At 41.5% G+C, this 12,884-nt stretch overlaps 1 protein-coding gene across 1 annotated transcript in view; it reads right to left on the reverse strand.

The window, feature by feature from the left end:
• The window catches only part of LOC139324368 (M1-specific T cell receptor alpha chain-like), a 139,884-nt gene that overhangs the window by 2,544 nt on the left and 124,456 nt on the right, over window positions 1-12,884 (reverse strand). The window contains exons 4-5 of the mRNA XM_070954080.1: window positions 4,326-4,604; window positions 831-881 (exon numbers count right to left, since the gene is read on the reverse strand). Coding sequence (XP_070810181.1) covers window positions 831-881; window positions 4,326-4,604 — 330 coding nt within the window. The remainder of the gene's footprint in view (window positions 1-830; window positions 882-4,325; window positions 4,605-12,884) is intronic.

Below are 12,884 nucleotides of genomic sequence, written 5' to 3' on the forward strand. Positions count from 1 at the left end.
GACATTGGTTGCTTATGATGTTTGACTACGGCCCTTTTACGATCTCTGAACTTCAACTCCCAGAATTCCTGAGCCAGCCATGCATGGCTAGCTCAGGAATTCTGGGACTCGAAGTTCCCAAATCATTAAAGGGCCATAAATTCCCCATATTCGATTGTGCCTTTTAAGAGTTCATGGCTGACTCGATGCTCTATGCTGAATCAAAAGTTACAGGTAGTCCTCGATTTACGACCACAATGGAGCCCAACATGTCTGCTGCTAAGTGAAACGTTTGTTAAGTCAGCTTGCCCCATTCTACGACCTCTTTTGCCACTGTTGTTAAGCGAGTCACCGCAGTTGTTAAACTAGTAAAACTGTTGTGACGTGAATCTATCTTCCCCATTGACTTTGCTGGTCAGAAGGTCAAAAAGGAGATCATGTGATCCCCGGGGCAGTACAACCGTCATAAATATGAGTCAGTTGCCAGGCAGCTGAATTTTGATCATGTAACCATGGGGATGCTACAACGGTCCTGGGCTCCTGACTAACTTGACAGCTGTAAATTTGAATGTCAAATAAACTTATTTATATAAAAGTTCACAGTTCTTGTCAGTGTCTCTGACTTCGTGTGGAAAACTGCCGCGAAATTCCCTCACATCTTCCAACTCTATTATTTTGATATCAGTTTTTACCAATGGTGGGTTGCTACCGGTTCGCCCCAGTTCGGGCGAACCGGTAGCAGCGGGAGGCTCCGCCCACCCACCCGGACATCTCTGTGCATGTGCACATGAGCGAACCAGTAGTGACTGAAATTGAAACCCACTACTGGTTTTTACCCACAATGAACATACCTGTTTCGAAAACTGGTGTATCGGACAGAGTTTCTGAACACGTAGCATCCCCTATAGCAACAATAACAACAACAACAATCATTAATGATTTTGCTTATGATAAAAGAAAAAAAAAAAACAAGAACGATTTCTGGAATGTTTTTGTCAGACGCCACCTGGATGATTGATGCTACGCTATGCTACTAGGCCTCAAGAAGCTATTTTGGTGACAATCTGCCATAAACTCAGGGGACTGGTAGGCCGAGGGATGAAAGTTTATCATTCCACTCTGAATACCTTCTCAAGGTCAACGGCTTGGGAACAGAGCACAGTTACATTCCTCAGAAAACCCTTTCTAAAAAAAATACAATTTCTTTTGCATTTTTTGGACTTAGAGGGACCACTATGGGAGGCGCCTTCAGAAAGGAAAAGTCACCCTGGGATTTTGCCGCACGAACTTTCAGTTCTGGCTTTGCATTATTGTATATCCCTTGACTTCTAATAAACCATGCCTTTCTCATCCTCAAGTGTGTTAAGCGTCGTTTTTTGTTTTTTTTTTTACTTAGAAGCTCACGCTGAGGCAGGGCTGACAGCTTTCCACATTTCGTGGTTTGCTCTCTTCTTTCTCCAACACACATAAAAATAAAACAGATGTCTTACAGCCATGCTACAAGCAGGAGCAGCCATTATATTTATGTGCCTTGAATTATGATGTCCACCTGAGATCCTTATCCTTATCCCCCTACTACTACTACTACTAGTAGTAGAAGTACTTAGTGATAGTACTATTATTATTATTTAGTAGTAGTACTTAGTATTAGTAGTACTAGTAGTACTTAGTAGTAGTAGTATTACTTAGTAGTAGTATTTAGTAGTAGTAGTATGTAGTAGTAGTATATAGTAGTAGTACTAAGTAGTAGTAGTAGTACTAAGTAGTAGTAGAGGGATAAGGACCTCCTGAGGCTGAGCTTGGGAGAAAAAAACATTTTAGTGGTGGCACCTAATTTCTAGAATATCTTCAGCAGATAAGCTCACTTTATGCCTTCATAATGGTCTTCTGAAGATTAGGTGAAGATTTATCATTTCCCAAGCACTTCCAAAACCATTTGAAACTTTACTTATCGATTATTGTTTGTTATTAAATGTATTTGTCGCCCACTTTAAAATTCGAGACGACTCTGAACATTATTGAATATTATTTCACTGCATTTATCTTTGCTATTTACTGTTTTTAAAACTAAACTTAAATTCTCCTTTTAACTAAAGAGGATAAATGATATTATTTTAGAAAATATGTGTGTCTGTATATCACACTTTGCATGGTAAAAACTTGTTGCATCAAGTAAGAATTTAGGGCAGTTTAAACAATATAAGAAATACACATCTCAATAAACTGTGAGAAATCCTATTTGTTCCCACCTCTTTGTGCAAAACAGTTGCAGATTCCCACATCAAACTATAGATCACATCCTGGCCAGAGGTTGAGAGCATACACTAGTCTGGTTATCTGTCTGTCTGTCTGTCTGTCTCTCTGTCTGTCTCTCTGTCTGTCTCTATCTATCTATCTATCTATCTATCTATCTATCTATCTATCATCTATCATCTATCTATCTATCTCTATCTCTATCTCTATCTCTATCATCTCTATATCTATCTATCTATCTATCTATCTATCTATCTCTATCTCTATCTACTGTATCTATCTATCTATCTCTATCTATCTATCTATCATCTATCGATCTATCTATCTATCTATCGCTATCTCTAACTATCTCTATATCTCTATCATCTCTATATCTATCTATCTCTATCATCTCTATATTTATCTATCTATCTATCTATCTCTATCTCTATCATCTCTATATCTATCTATATATCTATCTATCTCTATCTCTATCATCTATCTATCTATCTATCTATCTATCTATCTATCTATCTATCTATCTATCTATCTCTAACTATCTCTGTATCATCTATCTATCTATCTATCTATCTATCTATCTATCTATCTATCTATCCATCCATCCATCCATCCATCCATCCATCCATGATGCTGTACTTTAATAGTTAGATCAGTGGTGAAATGCTCCCAGTTCGGACCAATTCGGCCGAACCGGTAGCAATGGCGGCCGGTGGTTTGGAGAACTGGTAGTGATGGCAGCCGGTGGTTTGGAAAACCAGTAGTGATGGCGGCCGTTGGTTCAGAGAACCGGTAGCGCTGGCGGTGCGAGGCTCCGTCCACCCACCCAATCACTGTTTTTTACCCCTTGCGCATGCGCAGAAGGGTTTGCACGTGCGCAGAGGATCCAAGTGCACATGTGCAGCACGTGCATTTCTTAACCGGTTGGGAAGGTAAGTAGATTTCACCCCTGGGTTAGATGGTCTAGACCAGTGGTCCCCAACCTTTTTATCGCCGTGGCCCGCTGAGCGCGCGCAGGGGTGGGGGCACGGCCCAGGAGCTTTTGCGCACGGCCCATTGCGCACGGCCCAGGAGCTTTTGCGCACAGCCCAGGAGCCTTTGCGCTGCAGCCTTCATGTCCCCCGGCTGCTGCGCGGCCCGGTGCCAGGTACTCCACGGCCCGGCACCGGTCCGCGGACCGGGGGTTGGGGACTACTGGTCTAGACATTGCTATTTCAACACGGATCTTTTTGACATTTATATTTTATTGTGTTTTACTAATCTAACTCAAGTGTTAATATACATATTGTTAGTCCATGGATGGTATGCCATACGCTAAATGTGTCTGCAAAACAATTTGGAAATCTGCTGCTCTATTCTCAACTTTTCTGCAGCATGTCCAACAGATATTCAACCAACCAGTGGTGAAATCTAAAATTTGTTACTACCAGTTCTGTGGGCGTGGCTTGGGGGGGTAATGTGACTGGGTGGGCGTGGCCAATTTTTTTTTAAAAAAAACCATTTTTTTGTAAAAAAATGCTTTCAAAAGTCTCTGACGATCCCAGCTGAGTTGCCTGATCGGCAGAGGCTTAAAAGCCTCTGCCGATCAGGCAACTCAGCTGGGATCGTCAGAGGCATTTAAAAGAAAAAAAAAACCTCTGCCAATCAGGCAACTCAACTGGGATCGTCAGAGGCATTTAAAAGGGAAAAAAAGGGTTTTTTTCTTTTAAAAGCCTTTGACGATCCCAGCTGAGCCGCACAATCATCAGAGGCTTTTTTTTTTTTACTTTAACTTTTAAAAGCATTTTTTCGGCCGAAGAGGTTGTAGAAAAAATGCTTTTAAAAGTAAAAAAAAAAAAGCCTCTGATGATTGTGCGGCTCAGCTGGGCATGGGGGAGGGGGGGCAGGGATTTTTGCTACCGGTTCTCCGAACCACCCGCCTCCATCGCTACCGGATCGGGCGATCCGTTCCGAATCGGGAATATTTCACCCCTGCAAACAGCTCTCAGGAACCATAACAAAGGCAGCTATTATTGGTCTCCAAACTGGACTGGAGGAAGAAAGCTTTATTTTCGATATGGGTTCAGTGTGAATGCCAATATTTACATCGATTTTACCTTCTTTTTCAGCTTTGTAGGTGTCGCCTCGGTGAATAGCAGAGCATTGAAACTGATCCTTATTTTTGCTCCAAATGACAACCCCGAGGCTGGCCGATTCTTTATTGCCGTCTTCTTTCACAACCACAGCAGAGTCATTGACTGCTTCAGGTTCCAAACTACTATTAAACTTCACGTCGATGGGACCTGGTGAATAGTCAGTAATGAGGCAAGCGGCTAAGTTGCTCTCTTTTTCTTTGGGCTTCAGCTGGTAGACAGAAGGATTTGAATTCGTGAGCTCTACAATAAAAAACAAAAACAAAAACATACATTGCTCAATTCTGAGATCTGAATAGCTTGGAAAACACATACAGGTAATCCTAGACCAGTGATGGCTAACCTTTTTGCCATCACATGCCAGGAGGGGGGGCGAGGTGGGGTCGCACATGCGTGCACGTGCCCACATCCATTATTTTATATGCTCTGCCCCCACGCGTGCGCGTGCGACCCCCCCTGTTCCCCCTCTCCTGGCACACGATGGCCCAGTAGGTCCATTTTCTTTCTCACCTGGCTCCGGGCCTCTCTAGGAGTCTGGAGAGGGCGAAAACAGCCTTCCTCACCCCCCTGGAGGTCCTCCAGAGGCCGAAAACAGCCCATTTAACAATTTCTGGAAGTTGTCAAACGGGCTGTTTTCGGCCTCCGGAGGATCTCCAGGGAGGTGAGGAAGGCTGTTTTTGCCCTCTCCAGACTCCTAGAAAGGCCCTGGAGGCTAGGGACAGCAAAAAACAGGCCTTAGAATCCCACTGGAAGTTGTTAAACTGGCCGTTTTCGGCTTCCGGAGGACCTCCGGGGGGGAGGGCCGTTTTCACCCTCCCCAGACTCCTAGAGAGGCCCTGGAATCAGGTGAGAAATAAAAATGGGCCTCCCCCCCCCTCAGGCCCTCCGAAGGCAGGAAACAGCCTGTTTCCCTACTTCTGGTGGGCCCAGAAGACCCCAAAATCAGCTGGCCAGCACGCGCATGCACGCCAGAGCTGAGCTTGCGTGCCCACTGATATGGCTACACATGCCACCTGTGGCACGCGTGCCATAGGTTCGCCATCACAATCCTAGACTGTTCATTTAGCGACCATTTGAAGTGACAATGGCACTGGAAAAAGTAACCTATAATCAGTCCTCCCACTTACAACAGTCAGCAAAACTTTGGGCACTGAGGAACTGGCACGTATTTTACAACAGTTGCACGTGGGCGTCGCATAACTGCCATTTGCTTCTATTTAAATGGTTGACCACTAGGCCTCTCACAGTTACTACTATTGAGCGAGGTACCGCATATACTGTACCTGTGCATTTTGTTTTTCTTGCCTATAAGAGTAAGATATTTTGGCAAGCCTAGTAACAGGCAGGTAGGTCTGGATTTAAAGAACCAGCAGGTAAATTCCAGGGGTTCAAGGTTGATATGGACTTGTTCTCTTTGAAATGCAACCTGCCCATGTAGCCTTGTCAATATTCTCTGGAATTTAAGGAGTTTTTTTAACTAAATTAGCAGGGGATTCATCTCTCAAGACATGAATAGATTGACTTTAAGGATTAAAGATAGGGAAGAGATAGAGTATTATAGAATATTGAACTGTTTCTATTATTGGTTGGAAAAGAGATATAAAAGATAAAAGCTTTATGATTATATTTAAAAATTTGATAGGCAGAATTTTGTTTCAGTAAGGAAATATTAAAATGGTTTGTATAAAGATCAAGATAGAAGAAAGTTCCTTTTTTTGGAAGAAGAAGAAGGACTGAAGATAACACCGAGATGTCACAGGGAGGGGTAGACAGATGTACTAAATGTTTGTTTATTTTTATAAAAAATAATAAAAAGTTATATATATATATATAAAAGACATGTCTATACCTGAAATCCGAAGAAATGTTTTATTTTGCCTTCTTTAGCTTTTTAACGATTGGTGCCATTTATATCAGCCTCTTGAGGCATCAGCCGTTATGAAACTCAGTGGTATAAATTCTGTCTTTTACTCCGCTTCTCTCTTTTGCTAAAACTGTTCCAATTCTGACCCTTTTGTCATTATTTATTTATTTATTTATTTATTTATTTATTTATTTATTTATTTATTTATTAGTTCGATTTTATATGCCGCCCTTCTCTGGAGACTCAAGGAGCCTTACAATGCATTAAGCAATAGCCTTCATACTTTTGTATATACCTGCTTAGTAAGGCTTTTGCCCCCCCCCCAAGCGTTGTTCTTTTTTTATACAAAGTCAGCTTATTGCCCCCACAAACTGGGTCTTTCATTCTCCTGGCCAAAAAGGGGGCCCTCAGGAAAACCTATTTATTTATTTTGTTTATATTTCTTATTTCTTAACCTTCTTATCTTCCCTCAGAGAAGGGTTGTGTACAATGGCGTTCGATCAGAATAGAGATTCGTTCATTCAAAATAGCCTTAATAAAAGTAACATTAAAAACAGAATGAATGTCTGATTCAAAGTTTTAAAAATGTAAAAAATAACATGATAAAATGTCAAAAGGTGAAGAATGGCAAGATGGAGGAGGTTTGGTAGTTGTTAATACAGGCGGGGGGAGGTTGTCATGGGGCCTCCATCCCCCTCCCCGCCATGCCCCCCGTTCTGGGGACCTCATGCAGGCCCATGCCATTAGATTTTGACCACTTGCATTGAGTATCCATTGCACAAATCTACAATTCAAATACAACCACAAGCCCAAAAACTCAACGTATATCTATTTTGACTTGCACACTTTTTTTTCCCAACACAAGCTAATAACTTCTGCAAACGCTTGCAAAACTTTCCAAAACTAATTTCAGAGAAAAAAAACCCGCAAAGCTTACGCCTCCCTGCTTGTGGGCTTTCATATGATGCTATCGTTTTATGACTAAGAGCTCACAATCTGAGCAGTAGTAGCTTGTCTTCCTGCCTTTCCTGCTGTTGTATTCATTTAGTGACTGAGCTGAAGAGTAATGACCTTAAAGAAATCTGCATTAAGTTTGGACCCAAATCTCCATTCGCTCTGCAGAAGGATCAACAACCCAAAAACCAGAGTTACAGAATACAAAATAACAAGAGTTGGAAGAGTCCTTGGAAGTCTTCTGGTCCAAGCAGGAGAACCTATACCAGTGATGGCTAGCCTTTTTGCCATCATGTGCCAGGAAGGGGGGGGAGGTCCGTGTGCATGCATACCCACACCCATAATTCTATGCACCCTGCCCTGCGCATGTGACCCCCTCCCCCCCCGTTCCTAGCACGTAATGGCCCGGTAGGCCTGTTTTTCTTTCTCATCTGGCTCCAGATCCTCTCTATGCATCTGGGGAGGGTGAAAACAGCCTTCCCCACGCCCTCAGAGGCCCCCCAGAGGCCCAAAACAGCCCATTTCCCAACTTCTGGTTGGACAGGAAGTGACTTTTTTGCTGTCCCCAGCCTCCAGAGACTCTGGCGCATGCGCGCCGGAGCTGAGCTGGTGTGCCAGGTGACACGGCTCTACATGCCGCCTGTGCCACACGTGCCATAGGTTCACCATCATGGACCTATACCATACTGGACAGATAGCTGTCCAATCTCTTCTTATAAACTTCCAGCATTGGAGCACTGTTCAATTAGCTGTCCAATCTCTTCTTAAAAACCTCCAGTGTTGGAGCAACCACAACTTCTGGAGGCAAGTTGTTCTACTGATTAAAAGTTCTCACAGACAGCAAATTTCTCCTTAATTCCAGGTTGGACTTCTCTTTATTAGTCTTCCATCCTTTACTGCTTGTCTTGCCCTCAGGTGCTTTGGAGAATAGGTTGAACCCCTCCTCTCTGTGACAGCCCCTCATATATAGCAGTTTTCCAATATTTGAAGTATTGTCACAGGAGGGAGGTCAACCTACAGTAGTGGCCAAAATTGTGAAAACCTTTTGGGAAAAGTGTATTTTTGAAGTTTGATGGCTAATAACACCATTTTTTTTTTTTTTTTGAGTTTCAAGATAATCATATTCCATTGCTGGAATGGCCGAGATCTTAACCCAATTGAAAATCTATGGAGCCGATTAAAGAAGCAACCGAGCAATAAAACCCAGTTAATAGAAGCAATCATTCAATCTTGGTTTCACATTCTAAAAGCTGCAGAACTAAAAGACTTGGTTCACTCCATGGGAAGACGTTGTAAGGCCGTAATTCATGCTAAAAGTTACCCAACTAAGTATTAACTGACATGGTGATAATTTTTGTCTATCTCGTTTTTTCTATGGTGATAATTTTTATAGATCTCATTTTTTTCTACATGTTTCACTTTTCTTCTTATACAGTAACTGCTACTCTAATAGCAAATCCCTCATAAAAGTTACTGCATTACATTTTTGATTAAATTATCTTTCCATTGATATATAATTTTATGGTCCTACTCCCCCCCAAAAAAGTGGTGTTATTAGCTAGTTTTAGAAAATACACTTTTTCCAAAAGGTTTCCACAATTTTGGCCACTACTGTATTCTTCAAAGACTGAGGGGAAGACAAGAAGGAAGAAATTCCAGTAAGATCCTGAATTATAAAGTCTTATCTGTATTAGACTGGGTAACTGGATGTGACTTAACAGTATAACTTACTAAGTGCAAAATTCTTAGGGTTAGGGTATCTGAATTCTGGAAATCTTTAAAGAAACCTACCAGGAATACCAGTAAAATTACTGAATTGGTGGGATCTGGAGGAAGAACAACATGGTCCCAGTGTTAATTTAAATAAAAACTGTATTGAGATGAACCCAGATCTTGGATACCTATCGTAATATCATAAAATTCTTCTCCATCCAATTATCCGCCTGATCCACCAGTTGCGTCCTTTCTGGATCGGGACTCCTTACGCACGGTCACTCATGCCCTCGTCACCTCCTGCCTGGACTACTGTAATGCTCTCTACATGGGGCTCCCCTTGAGGAGCACCCGGAGGCTCCAACTGGTCCAGAATGCGGCCGCGCCGATGGTTATGGGATTGACGTGGTGTTCCCATGTAACACCTCTCCTGCGCGAGCTGCACTGGCTCCCAGTGGTCTTCCGGGTGTGCTTCAAGGTCTTGGTTTCCACCTTTAGAGTGTTCCATGGCTTAGGACCGGGGTACTTACGAGACCGCCTTCTGCCAGCAGTAGCCTCTCACCGGCCAGTACGCTCCCATAGAGAGGGGCTCCTTAGGGTGCCGTCGGTCAAACAGTGTCGACTGGCAGTCCCCGGGGGAGAGCCTTCTCTGTGGGGGCACCTGCCATTTGGAACGAGCTCCCCCCGGAGATATGGAGGATCCCGGATTTACGCACTTTCCACCATGCCCTCAAGACCTTTTTATTTTAACAGGCTGGCCTGGCCTAACTTCCTTTTAATTGTTAATTTTAAATTTGTTTTAAAATAGTAGGGGTGTTTTAATTGTTTGGGCCAAATTATTTAATGTGTTTTTACATTGTTTTTTAAATTTTGTATTATGTGTGTTTTATCTTTTGGCTGTTCACTGCCCTGAGTCCTTTGGGAGTAGGGAGGTATATAAATAAAATAAAATCGAAGTCACCACAGGCTTTGTTTACACTGTCTGAAAATTCTAGAGTTGAGGCCCAACAAATATGGTGATATATTACTACATGAAACCCCAAGGTTTGAAGGTTTGAAATCAATCACATTGCCAACATGTAAAAGTAGTCAAATTATCCCCTGCCAATAATGCATTTAACTTAGATATATACAATAGGAAAAGTGTAGAATGGCCCAGAGTATAATTCTTGAAAATGCACTTGACAAAGTGTCAGTGAAATTGGACAGCTGAGGAAGGGATTGAGTGAGTGAGTGAGTGAAAGAGAGAAAGAGAGAGAGAGAAAAGAAAGAAAAGAAAGAAAGAGAAGAAAGAGAGAGAGAGAGAGAAAGAAAGGAGAAAAAAGAAAAGAAGAAAAAAGAAAGAGAGAGAGAGAGAGAAAGAAAGAGAGAGAAAGAAAGAAAGAAAAGAAAAGAAAAGAAAAGAAAAGAAAAGAAAGAAACAGAGAGAAGAAAGAGAAGAAAGAGAGGGAGAAAAGAAAGAAACATAGAGAGAGAGAGAGAAAGAAAAGAAAGAAAGAAGGAGAAAGGGAGAAAAAGAAAGAAACAGAGAGAAAGAAAGAAAGGAGAAAAAAGAAAGAAGAAAGAAAGAGAAGAAAAAAGTAAGAGAGAGGGAGAAAAAGAAAGAAAGAGAAGAAAGAGAGAAGAAAGAGAGGGAGAAAAGAAAGAAACAGAAAGAAAGAAAAGAAAGAAAGAAAAAGGGAGAAAAAGAAAGAAAGAAGCAGAGAGAGAGAGAAAGAAAGAGAAGAAAGAGAGAGAGAAAGAAAGAAAGAAAGGAGAAAAAAGAAAGAAGAAAGAAAGAAACAAAGAGAAGAAACAGAGAAGAAACAGAGAGAAGAAAGAGGGAGAAAAGAAAGAAACAGAGAGAGAGAGAGAGAACAGAAAGAAAGAAAGAGAAAGGGAGAAAAAGAAAGAAAGAGAAAGAGAGAAAAAGAAAGAAAAAGCAGAGAGAGAAAGAAAGAGAAGAAAGAGAGAGAGAGAAAGGAGAAAAAAGAAAGAAGAAAGAAAGAAAAGAAAGAAACAGAGAGAAGAAACAGAGAAGAAAGAGAGGGAGAAAAGAAAGAAACAGAGAGAGAGAGAGAGAGAAAGAAAGAAAAGAAAGAAAGAAAGAGAAAGGAAGAAAAAGAAAGAAAGAAAGAAAGAAAGAAAGAAAGAAAGAAAGAAAGAAAGAAAGAAAGAAAGAAAGAAAGAAAGAAAGATCTTACCAGGAAGAACTATAAGTTTAGTTCCACCACCAAACTGAAAATTCCAAGTATCCTGTTGAACGCTATGAGAAATGTCTTTACAGCAGGGCAGCCTTTTACACTACTGCTTATCTTGGTGGTGATTGTCTTCACCATGGAAAGTCCTTCACGCTCCCAGCAACACCGACAGGGCAAGTCACAAGTATATACAAAATTCAGAGAAAACCCCACTCTCTAGTACTGATGAGGTTACCTAGTTGGGTGGTGAAATGTCTGCAAGAAAACCACCAAGCTCAGAGGGCACCAAGAACCCCACAAAAGTCCCCGTTGACCCCTAAAGAGCCTTGGTAGTACAGTGGTCTAAGGCACCCTGTTATTAAGCTGGTTATTAAGACCAGCTGCCTGCAATTACTGCAGGTTTGAATCTCGCCAAGGCTCAAGGTTGACTCAGCCTTCCATCCTTTCTAAGGTAGGTAAATTGAGGACCCAGTTGTGGGGGCAATAAGCTGACTTTGTATAAATATACAAAAGGATGAAGGCTATTGCTGAGCACATTGTAAGCCGCCCTGAGTCTCCGGAGAAGGGCGGCATATAAATCAAATTAAAAATAATAATAATAATAAAGAAGCACATTCAAACATTTTCATCTTACCAGGGATGACAACAACTGTGGTCCCACTTCCAAAGTGAGTTTTGCCCGAGTACTGTAGCACTACAAGGAACGCCTTTACAAAATGGCCTTCTTTGCTAGTTTCCAAACCCTGATAACTGATCTGTTTATGAATTGGGACCAGTAAGTCCTACATCTAATCTTCGTTACAATACTAAATTACCTCCACCTCCCATAGATATTGCTTCCCCTAAAACAGGGGTGAAATGCTCCTGGTTCGGACCGGATCGCCCGATCCGGTAGCGATGGAGGCGGGTGGTTTGGAGAACCGGTAGCAAAAATCCCTGCTCCCCCCCCCCATGCCCAGCTGAGCTGCACAATCATCAGAGGCTTTTTTAAAAAACTTTTAAAAGCATTTCTTCTACAACCTGTTCGGGCAAAAAATGCTTTTAAAAGTAAAAATAAAAAGCCTCTGATGATCATGCGCCTCAGCTTGGATCGTCAGAGGCATTTAAAAGAAAAAAAAAACACCTTTTTTTTCTTTTAAATGCCTCTGACGATCCCAGCTGAGTTGCCTGATCGGCAGAGGCTTTAAAAAGCCTTTTGAAAGTATTTTTTTACAACCTCTTCGCTGAAAAAATGGTTCTAAAAGTAAAAAAAAAAATTGGCCACGCCTACCCAGTCACATTACCCCCCCCCCACACCAAGCCACGCCCACAGAACCGGTGATAACAAATTTTAGATTTCACCACTGCCCTAAAATGTCAATTATTTTTTATGTTGTAAGCTGCCCAGAGTTTTTTTGGTACAAGATGGACGACAAATAATTTTTTATCAACAAACAAATAAATGAACAAACAAACAAATAAATTCCCTCTTTCTTTTTTTAAAAAAAGAAAAGAGACTTAAACAGACTCTTGTGAAAAAAAAGAAAAAAAGTGTGGGACAAGTTAAACGAAGGCCTTTAAAAAAAAAAAAAAAGAGGACATGCTTTGCTGCAGAACCGTCTTCTTTTCTTTTTTCTACATTTTCTGTACCTTCCTAAACATTCCCAAGCATTAAATAAATGTTCCTGTGTTGATTATGCGCAGCACCTGAATTCAGGGTGAGAAAGAATCCCACCCAATTCTCATTAAATGTGAGAAAAAACCCACCCTTTCCCCCCTCCTGTTTCACACCATTTTTTTTTTATTTTTTTGCACATTTTACACTTGAATTAA

Source organism: Pituophis catenifer, unplaced genomic scaffold (genome assembly GCF_029215685.1).
Source record: "Pituophis catenifer annectens isolate HBS135680 unplaced genomic scaffold, rPitCat1.0.hap2 SCAF_15, whole genome shotgun sequence".
NCBI classification, from domain to species: domain Eukaryota; kingdom Metazoa; phylum Chordata; class Lepidosauria; order Squamata; family Colubridae; genus Pituophis; species Pituophis catenifer.